The sequence below is a fragment of the Columba livia genome, chromosome 10, assembly GCF_036013475.1.
Source record: "Columba livia isolate bColLiv1 breed racing homer chromosome 10, bColLiv1.pat.W.v2, whole genome shotgun sequence".
NCBI lineage: Eukaryota > Metazoa > Chordata > Aves > Columbiformes > Columbidae > Columba > Columba livia.
This window is the reverse complement of record NC_088611.1, coordinates 1,204,970-1,220,292: the sequence shown is the minus strand read 5'-3', so window position 1 is coordinate 1,220,292 and position 15,323 is coordinate 1,204,970. Positions and strand designations below refer to the sequence as shown.

Genomic DNA, 15,323 nt, shown 5'->3' with positions numbered 1-15,323 from the left:
TTTTGCTGATCTAGCTGTCTGTGAAACTGAAACACCACGTCTTTGGAGAGCCTGGCAATGGAGGCTGGAGTCAGCACAGCAGCTCGGAGACTCATCCCACTGCCTTAGGCTGATCGCTACGCAGCAATTTGGAAACAAAAGGATGAAAGAAGTTAGGAGTTTAGCTCACATGTATGCTTTGTAGTTACTGCCTATCTTTTGGATCCTGATGTCGTATTTGGAGTCTATGAAGGGCTCGGTGGTGGCATAGGTCTGAGTGAGCGCGACCACGCTGGCTATGTCCTGAAAATCGTAGTGGTTGTCTACCTTGATCTGGAGTCACCATAGCACCAGTGAACAGCGGACACAAGAGAAAAAAGAGCAATTAGGAACAAAATGGAGAAGTCACTTGCAAATGATATTCATGAGAAGCACATTTTTTGACAGCATCAGTTTATAAACAAAGTATTGGATATCTTATCTGATTTCTGGATTCCATAACATTCCTGCATTCAAGTGTCCAACATTACCTGTTCATGTGTAGAAAGCAAATTGCAGAGTTTTATTTTGCTTTTCAATTACCTTCTCTTTTTTTTAGTGGTGATTGTTAATTTTCTATGTGCAGGCTTTAGCATTTTTCAAGGTGTGATAATATGCAACACTAACTGACACATAATTCTTGATAGCTCTGTAGACCTGTAGCCCAGCACGCGCTATGAGGAGGAGATGCCGGGCGATGCCGTCCCGTGTGCGCTCACAGGGAGCACAGCGAGGGGGCTCAAGAGAACAGAGTTGGTTTTCCCACTTGCACACCTCTCTGCAAGGAGTCGGTTTTCTAGGAGTCCGAACACTTGTGTTAAGATGGGGAGCGGTGCTAAACCCATCGATTTGAACAGCTTGGAAGAAGGGGGAGCTGGAAAAGTGGGGAATGCTGGTTTAGGGGGAGAGGGAGCAGGTGGAGGACAGAGGTGTTCTTTGGACAGCGGGCACATCTCTATGGTTGACATCAAAGGAGCTGCTCAAAATAGGGAGAAAAAGTGACTCAAAGAGAAGTCAGGGTGAGAAGAAAATGGGAAACTGGAACTCCAACAGCACACTGACCCAAAGTACATTTCAGAAAGGTGAGATAGGAGGCAGGGGTTAGTATTTCTTGTGTCATCCGACATCAGGAGAGGTTGCAACTCTGCCTGCCCAGTGCCCTGTTTGCCTCGCCTGGCTCTGCAAGGGGAACCTGTGCGATGGGACCTGCGCCAAACGGGCTCTGCTGGAGCTCACACAAACCCTAAGGCTTAAGTATCGGCTCCCAGCTCCCAGATGGAGAACCGGACAGAGTCATCTGCCATTGGAGAGCCACAACATCGGCCACAACGCCCGGTTCCACCTTAGTTTCTGAAAACTGGACAGCACGTGCCAGTCTAATGGTGTCCAGTGCGAACAGCACCCCCAGCAGCGCTGTTCTGGAGGGCTGGGCCAGTGCCAGAACCTTCATTTGGACTCTGACAGTACAGAGCTCTCTACAAAACACTCACAATAATCTTTAAGGACTTAAAATATTTTGTAGCTAAAAAAATCTAGATTTCATGCCCTTTAGTATGCTGAACATTCCTGTGTATTATTTCCCTTTTCTATAAATGAGAGGTGAACATTGAAAGGACGGTACAAACATGCTAATACTTCATGTATGCAATCCACAGAAACTGTAGTTTAAGTAATTAGCGTTTAATTCTGCTCTCAATTAAATTGACTGCTGTATTTGCCCTGACTTACTAAGTACAAAATAAAGCAAAACGGTCATAGGCAAAAGAACACAACATACAGCACATCTTGCATAATTACTGAATAAAACACAACTCAATCAGTTTTCCATTTCTATTGCTAGTGGCAAATATTGTTTCTATGGAGCTTTGATAAATGTAACTGTTCTCTCATTATTTAAAATCTAAAACTCTTAAAGCACTGAAGTGTTTTCAGTGAAAAAAAGTGGTTAATCTGTAATGACTGGAAATTTTCACAGATACAAATGAAAGTGGGATTTAAACCACATCCCGCCAAACCATCATTGTGAGAGAAGTGATATCAAAACAACTGTACTCACCACTGAAATGCAATTACTTTGGAGAAAGAAAGCAGCAGTTATACAATGGTATGAAACAGTCACAGAGAACACGTTAGGACAGGAAGGGAAGAAAAGTTCAGTATCAAGCTGAAACTAATGAAGAACCAAGGCAAAACCCTCCTATATTCCCAGGTCCAAAAAGCTGGATTGTGCAAACACACCTTGACTCTTAAATAGTTTCACTGCAGTCAATCATGTTAATAAACACAGTTCTGCGTCAAGAAAGCATCTCAGCACGGTTGAAAGAACGTCCTGTATAGGACAGCGCATAAACTGAAAAGGCATCCATGTGAAAATATGTGCTTTAATATTTTCCTCAAGAGAGGTGCTTTCTTGAATAATATACAAGCAGAGATTTGCAAGGGTAGGGCTCCGAGACAGTGGAAAGCTGAAATATCCAAGAGATGAAAGCACATGCACATGATTGCAGACAACCCCCCGGCTCCCAACATGCAGTAAGTAGCATCTGCACCTTTCCCATGCCCGAGTGAGCGTGTCCGATCTTCACCACCACGGGGAACGTGGGCATGGTCAGCTACGGGAAACAGAGCAGACGGGTTAGACAGAGCAACCGGGAGCGCACCCGCTAACCTGCATCAGGTCTGAAAACGATTTAAACACGACCATAACGCAGCCAAAGCCGCTCTTGCCGTGGGCCATTTGAACATGTTGTTCACCTCTGTAAGACTCCGTGCGTGTTTCACGAGTGCTGTGTTATTCCCGACACATACACCTTGTGTAATTCTACCTTAGCTTTTTGGTATGTCTTTCGACTTCACTTTTTGAATTGCATTTCTGCCATTTCCTATTCTATGTTTTGCTACTGTGTGTTCTGACCTGTAAACTCACACTCTCAAAGGTTATAACCATTAATGATGTCAAATTAATCACCTTTTTCCTTTTCCCCTTGATTTCCTTTATTGAGCAAGGCTGTACATTCTTTTTGTGACCACTTATGAAAGCAATGATGTCTAATTCACCAGAACAACTTTAGGCAGACCCCAGCTTCTCTTACAGGATATCCAGGTTCTCTAGGGAAGGTTCCAGCTTCTGCATAGAATGCAAGTCATAATTCAGCCACTGATGAGGAAGCCAAACATGCGAAGCCATAGGGATACGCTGTATTCAATCAAATTATCATGGTTCTGACTCTCAGAAAGTTCCGTGAGTAACCAGTTTTATTTCCATCATTTGAGGCAGCTTTAGATCTCCCGGTCATGGGAGCAGCTGCCACTTATTTGTCTTATGTACATATATCGAACCTCTATCAACCAAGCATAAATACAAATACTTAGTAGAACGGGATTATCACTAGAAATAAAAAACCGAACACTCTCAACATGTAATTAAACTGGGCAGCAGCAGGACAGCAAGTGTCGTGGGCCCTGAAACCAAATTTTAACAGGGTAAATACAATCAAAGGCAGAGCTGATGCTTTGGGAAACCACTGAAATCCTCTTAGAGATTTTATGACAAATTTATTTTCCAAATACTTGCAAAAGATTGTCAAGAGGCTAAATGGAGTTCACACATGTTGCACAGAAACACACAGATATTTACACCAAAAATGTCATGGGCCTGTCAATATGGACATTAAGAGATAAAGAAAGAAAGGCCACTTGGCTTTTGGTAACATCCAAACCCATTTGTAGGGCTATAAAGCTAATTACAATTCACACCGGCTTTCCCTGCATTTTAAGCATTTATTTTCAACATGCTTTTAAGGATTCCTGCTTTAAAACCACTTGAAGTGAAAGGCAGATGTGCAGCAGCAGCAGCGGCGTCCCCTGCACAGTTACTCACCGGCAGGCTCCAGCACAACGCATTCAGGTTTGGTCGGTTGCTGTGTAAATGGACTTTCCTATCAAATGCATCCTGATGCACTGCTTTGTTCTGACTTCTTTTGAAAAGCGTACAAAGGGCGTCTAAGCAAACAAATGCAAGTTGCTTGTTTTTCTGACAGAATCTCTGTTTCTGCTCTGCCTGATCAGAAATGGAATCTTTGGATTGATGCCTTTGCCGTATCAGAGATTTCAAAGCCTGACGAGACCCCGGGTCCAACAGTTGCACACAACACACGCAACAGGGTTTGCGCTGATTTCTGCATCAAACCCAAAGCTACGTCTTTTCAGAAGAAAACCGGGTTTGATTTGAAGACTTGCAGTTATGAAAACCCTACTACCATCCTAGTTAAATGATTCCACTTAGTGAAGTAGGGATGTAACACAGATCTAATATCTTCTGCCAGGGCACCCTCGAGATGTGCAGCCAAGGGTCACCCTATGGGCGAGCGGACCACCCTGAATCCCTGTGGGGCACGAGGAACCGTGGCTGCCACGTTCCAGTGCCTCTGTAAAGGCAATGGGTATTTCTTGCAGAAATTCCGGGGTCTAACGCTGTAGGAATCAATAACTACAGATACTTTGAAAGTAATTTATTTAACTCTTGTTTAGGAACCATTAAAAGAGTTGGTCTTTAAATCCAAAATACATCTAGTCACTTATTTATTGCTTGCAAATTTTAAACCCAGCCACTTCTTCTTTCAATTTGTTTTTTTGGGGGGAGGAGGAACAAACCACTGCCTGACCAAGGCTCGTAAGGGCAGCAGCACATCTTTATGGCTGAACTACAAACCACCGCGCCGGGGTTCTAATGGCGATGCTGGCAGAGCTCTGACTGCAGCCCGTCATTAGCGGATCACGTATCTTCCCGTGATCCCAAAGCTCTGGAATCCTTGTGGGCCACAGGAACAAACAGAGGAGAAAGTTTCAAACCCCCTCTGCACTCTCCCTCAGAAAATAACAAACCCGGAGATTTCTGCTTGAAATGATAGAAAACTCCACTTGAGTCCCACCTCTTCCCAGTCTGCTCCTGACTGTTCATTCCTGTCCTAACACAACAGGCGCTCGCAAGACTCGTCAGACATTGGGGGAAACATCATGTACCATACAAGGGTGACACTAACACCAAAAACCTACCGCCTCCATGGGTTCCCTTTGAATTTACACTATAGCTGGTACAGAGAGAACTTGAAAGGAAATCTCACATGTATCAATGGATCCACTTGAACAGAGCTGATACTAACAGGACTCATTGCATGTTTTCTTTGATGTGTATTATTGGGGTGAAAAGGCCATTCTACAAAAATATCACTTATTTTTTGATGTTTTTCTTAAATTTAGAAAAGCATAAATTCTACTGTGACAATTATAAACTGAGGAAGAAATCAGGAAGACCAACAACAGAAATCACATTAAGAAATCTGGCAAGTTCCTATTCATGAGAGATGAAAATGGACTACATTACATGAACCTTCGCACATACATGTAACACACATGAAATACATCTGAATATTTTAAAAAATAAAGCTAAAAGAGGCTTCTACTATAACCTAAATAACAATGCAATAAACTATAATCATTAATTAGATAGAAAAGAAAACACATGGCAAGCACGCAATACAATTTTCCATAGTTATATATGGATATGGTTGGATTGGTAATAAATATTAGTAACAGCAGGAAAAACTGTCATGGCTTTTTGTAGGAACCTATATCAAATGAGTCAAAATACATTACTGGTATTTGCTGATATGATATCATTAATCAAAATAACATCACTGAGTATCAGGATGTTTTATCATCTCCTAAAAACTACAAGGAGGGATTGAGTCTGCACGTTTTCATTTCTGTGCTTTTAACTCCTCGATTGCTATTTTAAAGAAATGTGTAGCCTCATTTCAACAGAATAAGTTGCGCGGCTCAATTCTGTGACTAGAACTCGGTACTACTAGTAGTAGGTACTACTTTGATCTGTGAACCCGAAGGCATGTTCCCCAGGAGGGCAAAACGTAGATTACATTTTGTAGATAAAAGGTGGTAGTAAAAACTCTTTAGGAGCAGCATCCTTTTAAAGCCTGGGTCACAGAATCTGGATTCCCAGGTTCAAACGGAGAAATATTCAGCGTGGACATTGCTTTACTGAAGTGACTTGTTTTAAAGCTTTCTGTCATATATTAGTAGCGTGAGCTAAATTTTAAAACTTAACGAGCAGACAAATCTGGTTGCTGGACACGACTCGCAGCGGCAGAGCAGCAAATGCTGCAAAGCTCGGACCCCGTCCTGGGTAACTGCACCGCGAAGGTCCAAGGACAGGGGAGAAGCGATTAAATCTGTGTTGGAGATACATCAGTATGTATGGGTTCAGAATGCGGCTGAAAAACCTTCATGTTTTCAATAGCATGTCTATCATTTCCCTATGCAAATCACTGCGTACTAGCATTTTTCATTCAAGAGCTCATTTGCATGCCACTTAACTAGCACTTTATTCTACATAACTACTATTTATTTTACTGTTTTCAAGGCAGTCCAGTTGAAAGTAATTATTTTAATGGTGTTGACTGAATGTCACTAAAACCGATTCTGCAACGGGCCTAATATGCTTTTTTAGGTGCACACGTTTGCAGTTAATTGGTGTAGAACTCTCAGGAGCAATCTTTCTCAAGCGAGTGATTTGATTTTTCGGCCACACACTTGCACCGGGACCCAAACCGGAGCTTCACGGCACAACTGCAAAATGGGAGGCCAAGGGGCTCCCAAAGCACTTGCAGCAACTGTAGCAGTCTTTAATTCTTTTAAATTACTGATTGAAACACAGCCACCCCTCGACATCTCTCACAGTGATGGATTTCACCTTCATTTTTCATCGGATCTATTCCTATCCGTTCACCGACAGCACAGACAGAGCGGCAGGAACTCACGGCACGCGCGATTTCTACTGACAGGCAAACAGCAAAGTAATTGTAGTTACGATGAAATTACTTAGATTTACAAACAAAGAACTATCTCAAGCAGGGGTTATGCTGGTGGAATTACTAAATCCGGGGAGAAATGTGACCCAATATTCTGAAGTTGCTGAATAAACACTAATGAAGGCAAGCGTGCACTCACAGCAATCGTTGTGAAATACATCCCGGCAGCCTGTTTCTCGTGGCATTAAGTCTCTCAGAATTAGGCCATGACATCTGTTGGGTTCGCTAGCGTGGGACCACAAAGCCTTTTGAAACTGTTGGTGTTGGGAGCAGCAAGTGATCAAATCACCCTCATTAAGGCTTTGGATTTCTAGTCTTCCATTGATGTAAATTATTACATCATTGCTAGGATGCTTTGCAAATTGGATTCAACACAAATTAGGTTCAAAGATTCGTTAGTTACTGATCAGAACCTAATTTAAATGCCTGAAATCTGCAAAATAATACTGTACTGCTCTTCTGAAATGGCAGGACATTTTCAATATGTTACATACGTTGTTTGTACAAAAGAGTTAGGGTTGGTCTATCTTCTGTTCTGATCCCTCATATTAACAATTATGGTGAATGAACAAGGAGACGCAGAAAATTCAATCCATTTCAGCAAACACCGTGATTATTGGTCTTCACTTTGCTAGAATATAAGAAAACCAGTTTAAAACCAGGTTCAAAAGACAGTGATCGAATGATGTAGGTGGTCAAAAAAAGCACGCAAGTGCTGTGAGAGCACCGAAAACCATCAGCAACACGGGTTCCAGGGGACTTGGGGAGCACAGAAAGGTCTGAAAGCTCCTCACCTCTGATCTGGAGATGCCCAGCAGGAAACAGCGAGACCTGCTGCATCCAAACTCTGACCTGTGCAGCTCAGTAATGAAGTGACACAGCTCATGTACTTATCTGCTAATATGCTTATGAAGAACCGCGCTATTTTTACACTATATTGCTACCTGCACTTTCAATGGATTTTCAATGAAAAATAAAAAGTAGAATCAGCAGCCTGCAGTAGCACTTCTTTGTTACTTCATAAGTACTTCTCTCCTCAGGAGAATCCATTGCTACCATTTCCTTTAACCTGACATTCTTGCACATGCGGTACCATTGAAGGAAAAAATTCCAGTTACTTACCCATATCAACAAGAGTCATGTCACAGAATCCCAGAGTGTCAGGGGTTGGAAGGGCCCTGTAAAGCTCATCCAGTGCAATCCCCCCATGGAGCAGGAACACCCAGATGAGGTTACACAGGAAGGTGTCCAGGCGGGTTGGAATGTCTGCACAGAAGGAGACTCCACAACCCCCCTGGGCAGCCTGGGCCAGGCTCTGCCACCCTCACCCCCAACAAGTTTCTTCTCATCTTTCAGTGGAACCTCCTGTGTTCCAGTTTGCTCCCATTGCCCCTTGTCCTGTCACTGGTTGTCACCAGAAGAGCCTGGCTCCATCCTCCTGACACTCCCCCTTTCCATATTGATCCCCAGGAATGAGTCCCCCCTCAGTCTCCTCTTGTCCAGCTCCAGAGCCCCAGCTCCCTCAGCCTTTCCTCACACGGGAGATGCTCCACTCCCTTCAGCATCTTGGTGGCTGCGCTGGACTCTCTCCAGCAGTTCCCTGTCCTGCTGGAACTGAGGGGCCACAACTGGACACAAGATTCCAGGTGTGGTCTCCCCAGGGCAGAGCAGAGGGGCAGGAGAACCTCTCTGACCTACTGACCACCCCCTTCTAACCCACCCCAGGTACCATTGGCCTTCCTGGCCACAAGGGCCCAGTGCTGGCTCATGGTCACCCTGCTGTCCCCAGGACCCCCAGGTCCCTTTCCCCTACACTGCTCTCCAACAGGTCATTCCCCAACTTACACTGGAACCTGGGGTTGTTCCTGCCCAGATTCAAGACTCTACACTTGCCCTTGTTCTATTTCATTACATTTTCCCTGCCCAGCTCTCCAGCCTGTCCAGGTCTCTGATGGCAGCACAGCTTCCAGTGTCACCACTCCTCCCAGCTCGGTGTCATCAGCAAACTTGCTGACAGTCACTCTGTTCCCTCATCCATATCATTGATGAATATATTGAATAATACTGGCCCCAGCACTGCCCCCTGAGGCACTGCACTGGATACAGGCGTCACTGCACTAGATACATCCTCTCAGTGAACTCAACAAAGTCAATTTAACTTGTGTTTTACCAAGGAACACAACAGGCAGTGGAACGGGAGGCAACGTGCGGTCACTGGAGGATGCGGGTGGCACTGGAGCTGTGATGTTCCCCTCACAAACCTGAGGCTCTTGGGCACAAATCCTACTTGATTATTGAACTGTTTTCCCAGAGCAGACTCCAGGTCACTGTGTGGCACCGTTTCCCCACGCGCGTTTGTGAAGGAACTGTCTGACCCAACCTCAGCCCCGCAGTCCCAGACCCGCACACACCTGCTCCAGGTTATTCACGCCCAGGAACCCATTGGGCTTTGGCACTGCAGGATATTTGTAGATGGGAACAGTGCCCAGAGAGCTCTCGATGAAAACACCAGGACTAGTCACCAGAAATACTTCCATTTTTTATTTTAACTAGCTATGAAGCCCATGCACTCTTAATTAATTTCTGCAATTTAAGTACTTCTGAACAGTACTTAGAGTCACATCATATAAGCTATTTTATTTCCAAGATATATAATTATTTGAATTATTGTAAGTTTACTTTGAATTCTTTCAAGATAGAATGTAAAATAGAATTGAAGTTGTATAGAAACATAAAACTAGGCAGAGAAAAGAAAAATAGGGAAAAAAAAGCCCTCTGCTGGCAACAATACAGAAACCAGGGTTTATTGAAGGTGGCATTGACCCTGGCTTTAATGTCCCCATGGGTGAGTTGACTAGAAAAGCCACAATAGGAAAAAAAAGAGGGGGAGGAAAAAAGTAGCAACACCAACAAAAAAAGGTGTTGTGTAAACACAACTCACCTCAATTTCAGTGTTTAAATATTTACCTTTCCAACAGTTCCCAAGCAAAGTTCATTTAACCACTCTAGTTCCATGCAATTTATTTGTGGAATATGCATCACACTAAATCTAATTTTGCCCTGCTTGCTTTGGAGAAAGGAAATTAAAAGTGAAATAATGAAGGAGGCCTTTTCTTCACTTTGTCTTTCCCAGAAACGGGCAGGAAGAGCCCTGACTCAACAAACAAGCAGAGGATGGACTTTCTCTGGCCTGTCTGGGTTTGAGCAAACAGGGTGTGCAGGCACCGCCGGGCTCGGCCGCGCGGCAGGGCTCGCCAGCAGGGCAGCTCAGCGAGCTCCTCTCCCAACTACCAAAACCAGCAACAGCTCGTTTAACCAGCTCAGATTTGCAACAAACACAAACAACAATTCACAGATGTCCAGCCAGATTTTCCACTGCCCCGTACCCCGACAGAAAAAATAAGTATAGAATTCTACCTGTGCGGAGTAACGTTTTGTACCCCTTCACACGCACGGCAAGCCCACGCAGAATCTGATATGCTCAGGAATATCTTTTTAGAAAAATGGGCATTAAAGAAATCAGAAAGCTGAAGGCGGTAAAACAAGTAGAGCTTTAAATTGATTCGTGTGCCAGTGAACCAAAGAGACGCAAATGCACCCTAATGTGATTTCTTCATTCAAAACAGAGGGCTAAAATGGCTTATAACCTAAATAAGTGCAATACAGACTGGTCCCAGGGAAGTGTTGGGCCAGCTCAGTTCCCACTGAAATTAATGGGAGTTGATGCGAAAATGGGTATTTTGAGCAGCCCCTGTAGCCAGTTCCCTCAGCTGTAACAGCCCTCGAGAGACGGGATCTGAACACACCGATTCACTCGGCACTCGCTGAAACTAATACAAGTTTGACATGATCTTGATGTATAAACTGACAGTATCAAGCAAATCTGAGCCAGCAAATCAATCTAAAATACCTTTGTTCCCACAAATATTTTTCAATTAAAGAAGAACTATTATGTAAAAGAAAAGAGAAGTGATCTGATGGTAGAAAAAGCTTCCATTTGCAACACCTGCACAGCATGAAAGCAGAAATTGTCATTAAAAAGGCAAAGGTAAAGAATAATGGCAGCAAATCGAAAAGCGCAGTTCCCACAGATCTCTGGTGGAAATTCTGGAGAAGACAAAATCTTCGCAGAGACAAATTATGTTTTGATTCTGGCTTGTCGGTGTTTCGTTCCATTCCAATCGTTCTACCAACTAGTCAGCAAACTGCTGCCTCTAAAACCAGGCAACATTCTGCCACCTTATAAGAGAATTACCCAAACTGCTGTGCCTAGAAACTGTATGAGGCTTTTCTACTGCAGTATTTAGGGAGTGACAGCTATAGATCCCTTCCCTTTGGGAGCAGGCTATGGTGCATAGGGAGGCACTGCGATTGCAAATTCATGCAAGCTCATCTATTTTGTGAAATACTATTCTAATTTTGCATTATCTACACGATTGTCCAGTTTTCGTACAGGATGTGGACTGTGACGAACGCAGTTCAGCTGAAAGTAGTTTTAAGTGAAAATAAATGCAATGCCAAACGAGAACTCTAGCAAAGCATCAAGAAAGCAACAGATACGCTATTACTGGTGAGAATCCTGCCTGCCATCAGTCTAAAATCACAGAATCCCAGGTTGTCAGGGGTTGAAGGGCCCTGGAAAGCTCATCCAGTGCAATCCCCCCATGGAGCAGGAACACCCAGATGAGGTTACACAGGAAGGTGTCCAGGCGGGTTGGAATGTCTGCACAGAAGGAGACTCCACAACCTCCCTGGGCAGCCTGGGCCAGGCTCTGCCACCCTCACCGGGAACAAGTTTCTTCTCATCTTCCAGTGGAACCTCCTGTGTTCCAGTTTGCACCCATTGCCCCTTGTCCTGTCACTGGTTGTCACCAGAAGAGCCTGGCTCCATCCTCCTGACACTCCCCCTTTCCATATTGATCCTCAGGAATGAGTCCCCCCTCAGTCTCCTCTTGTCCAGCTCCAGAGCCCCAGCTCCCTCAGCCTTTCCTCACACGGGAGATGCTCCACTCCCTTCAGCATCTCGGTGGCTCTAAAGATTCATTTGCCACAATGGAGAGAGAATAAGATCAATAAAGATAAAATAATGACACTCCATCACTGGCCAGAAGCTAACACACAGAGCACTGGCCCAGCCAAAGGTCACGGTGTAGATCCCACGTGCCGGCAGCTGGACAGGACAGCACGGTGTCCCCGCCGGAGCTCAAGAGCCTTGCACGAGGCTGGACAGACAATCCCTGTGCAGAACTCAACAAACCCAACTCGGTCCTGCCAGAGAAGCGCCCCCCATCGGCACCCAGGGTCAATAACCTGCACACATCATGCTGCCCCTTACAGAAAACAGGACTTGGTTTGTACCCACAGTACAAAAATCCCCTCCAGAACTGGAAGTCCTGGGCAAAGTTAGAATTCCCACTGAAAAGAGATGAAGCTGATGATAAATTTGGCTGTAGTCAGGATTCCTGCCCTGTTTCTATACTGCACACATCAACAAACAGTCGATTGTCTGCAATCCTCTTTATTTTGTTGCATCTTACTGGAACACAGCAATCAGTTGTTCAACACTTGCTTAGCTGGACAGAAATGAGAAAGTGTCAAGTGTGTTTTCTACTGTGTCAACAATGAGTTGAAGGAATTGGTGACGATATCCCTTGATAAATGAACTTTTCTGTTTCCCATTAGCGAGTGTTGGCTGTGCCAGAGCGTAACCGAGGAGTGGGCACCAGCCTGGCCGCTGCTGTGACATCGAGGCTTATCAAACCAAAGGAAAATGGACATCACAACGCAGCGTACGGAAAGAAGCCCCGCGCTCCTAGTCCATTTATACAATCAGTAAAATAACCAAGTGTTTCTTTTCCTTTAGTCCGCTTCTGTTTGTAACAGGTTGGCTGTAATTTCTCCTCCTATTATTTAAGACAGAAGATTATTTTGCTTAAAAGTCAGTCAAGGAATATTTCTATGTCTTTTGGGAATAATCTTTGTATTTTACAAGGTCAAGATCTAACGGTGATACAGAAGGGCTGCTGAGCTGAGGGGTTTTTTTAGACTCTCTAAAAGTAATTTTCCTAATACTGTGAAAAACATAGAATGTGACAAAGGACAATGCAGCCTCAAAGTAAAACCCGATACCTGCTGATACTGTGCAGAGGCAACAGGTACTCAAGCACTGCACTGATACCAGTAGAAGCTGCAGGTAATGTTGGTCTCCTATGATAATGGATTAAAAATGTTCAAGAGTACAGAGATTTCAAGATGTATTAAAGTCCCTTTCAAATGCTAGGATGTAAATCTTTGTCTGAACTCTGACAGTAACCGGACAACACTCTGGTTTAGCTGGGAGCTCTCCCCTCCAGAGACACTGCGGGGACGTCGTTCTGCACTCAAACCTCGCCAAAAGCTTCTCTGAGGGCTTGAAATATTCCACCTATGGACAGATGGCTTTGAAAGACTCTTAAAAATTATTTCAAGGGTAGCTGCAGGCAACACTATGTAAGATTGCAATGAAAATGGGTTTTTATGGCATTTGTATAATTCCATATGAGATGTAGTTATAGCACCTTTACGCTTCTACACGTTGACTTTAAGTATTTAATTTTCAACTATGTCTGTGAGATAGTTGTGAATTGATTTTTAACTTTGCGCAACATTATTTCAAATTTTGTTATGAGCCTAATAACTGTAGTTTGATTGCACCATCAGTCGGATGGCACTGGACACAAAGGCCTCCGAGACACGTGGAGCACAGCAGGTTGACATGATCACCTGGACCATCTCGGGGCCCTCAGTCACCCGTGCTCCGTGTTGAGGAGCCAGCTTGCCCAGCATATTCCTTCATTATTTGGATTATACCGAACCAGTAATCAAAGCGGTCATTTAGATCACCTACAGCAGCAGCCATGTGGTGGCATCTGGAAACCAATCAGTGGCTCTCAGCTAATTCATTCCTCACCCTCCAGTCCTACTGCCCTGAGTGAGACCTGAAAATCGATGGTCCTACAACCGCCAACCACAGCAACCAGTGCAACACCTGCCGGGGGGGTTGTGGTCTGCTTGTAGCCTGAACTTCCCATGTCAGGTTTCAGCCTCACAGCTTTTTTATCTTTTCGCTCACATGAAAAGCTTCCTGAAATAACTCCATTTTCTCCAGGTGTAACAGAGATTTTAACAGGTCTAAGTTATTTTCAGGTGTTAGTCTGGGACTTGGATCCAACTTTATGACTTGAAGCCAAAACTTCAGACTGAAAAACTAAAAACCAGAGTATGGCTGCTTGAACTAAACCAGGACACAGTGTACAGCATTCCTGGTCAGTTTTGAAGGAGATCTCAAATCTGAAAATGAGACACAATTCTAACAATTCTGAATATTTGTGGTTTTCTTTTTTCTTTTTCCTTTTTTTTAACAGAGTATTTTTTTGGAGGGGGGGGGGAAAGATGAATCAGAGCAGTAACAATCGTAAAACTGACCTCTTACTGTTAAGAAATAATAGAAATCTGGTGCTGTGAAACAGGTATACATCTATATGCAGGTAACAAGCTACTTTGTGTAGAGGTAAACCTCAAGAAAATACGTTTGCAGGAGTCTGCATTAAAATGGTTCAAATTATGTTAACGAATACTCAGCTCCTACGCTTGATTTGTGAAACATGCAATCCTTTAAGCAGTCCTGTTCTGCGCGGCAATCTATCTATGTATTTTGTTACTCTCTAATCAAACCTTCTGTTCCTCGGTCATGAAACAACTTCTTTATGCACAGGAGGTGTCCGCATGTTACACACACCCAGACTGCTACAGCAACAAAGATCTGGAGCTGGAAAAGATTCCCAGCTCTTGTATTTGTGTCTGTGTTCCATGTACAACATGAGGCAGAGGACACAGACACCGCTCTGTGCCGGTGAGGGCTGAGGACAGGGAATGCAGAGAGAGCCGTGCGTCCAACACACCACCAGAGATTCTTCCTTAAATTAAATCTGCGACGAAATAATAACAAATGCATTATTGCTCCTTTTAATTCCTTATTCCTTGTACCTCCCAACTGTCCGAGCTCGCAAGCAGAGCACTGACACGCCCGTTGATGAATGGAGCTCTGTGCGGGCTGCAAACAGGGGTGTCGTTTCACAAGCACACACAGGAGTGCGGGGCAAGAGCAGGGGCTGCGAATGAAACCAGCGGAAACAGGGCAGCGCTGTTCGCCGGACCAAACCAGAGAGGCGGTGAACCCGTTCTTAAATTCGAACTGCAAGGAAATTTACTGGAAAAAGAGAAAATCGTTCTTCTGCTGAAGCCCATAAAAGCGGCTTCAGCGCGCTGTAAGCGCTGGTTTTGGCCAGGCTGCGGTCCCACAGCGGCACAGCCTCGCCGCTCCGGGGACTTTCACCAATGATGCGCTTTTTCCTTAAGAAAGGCGGAGTTGGGACTCGG

At 44.3% G+C, this 15,323-nt stretch overlaps 1 protein-coding gene across 2 annotated transcripts in view; it reads right to left on the bottom strand.

Annotated features, from left to right (window-relative positions):
* SYN2 (synapsin II) overlaps nucleotides 1-15,323 on the bottom strand; it is a 185,017-nt gene that overhangs the window by 46,048 nt on the left and 123,646 nt on the right. For both annotated transcript variants that reach the window (XM_065074449.1, XM_065074448.1), the window contains exons 6-7: nucleotides 2,568-2,630; nucleotides 170-312 (exon numbers count right to left, since the gene is read on the bottom strand). In XM_065074449.1, the coding sequence (XP_064930521.1) occupies nucleotides 170-312; nucleotides 2,568-2,630 (206 nt within the window). The remainder of the gene's footprint in view (nucleotides 1-169; nucleotides 313-2,567; nucleotides 2,631-15,323) is intronic.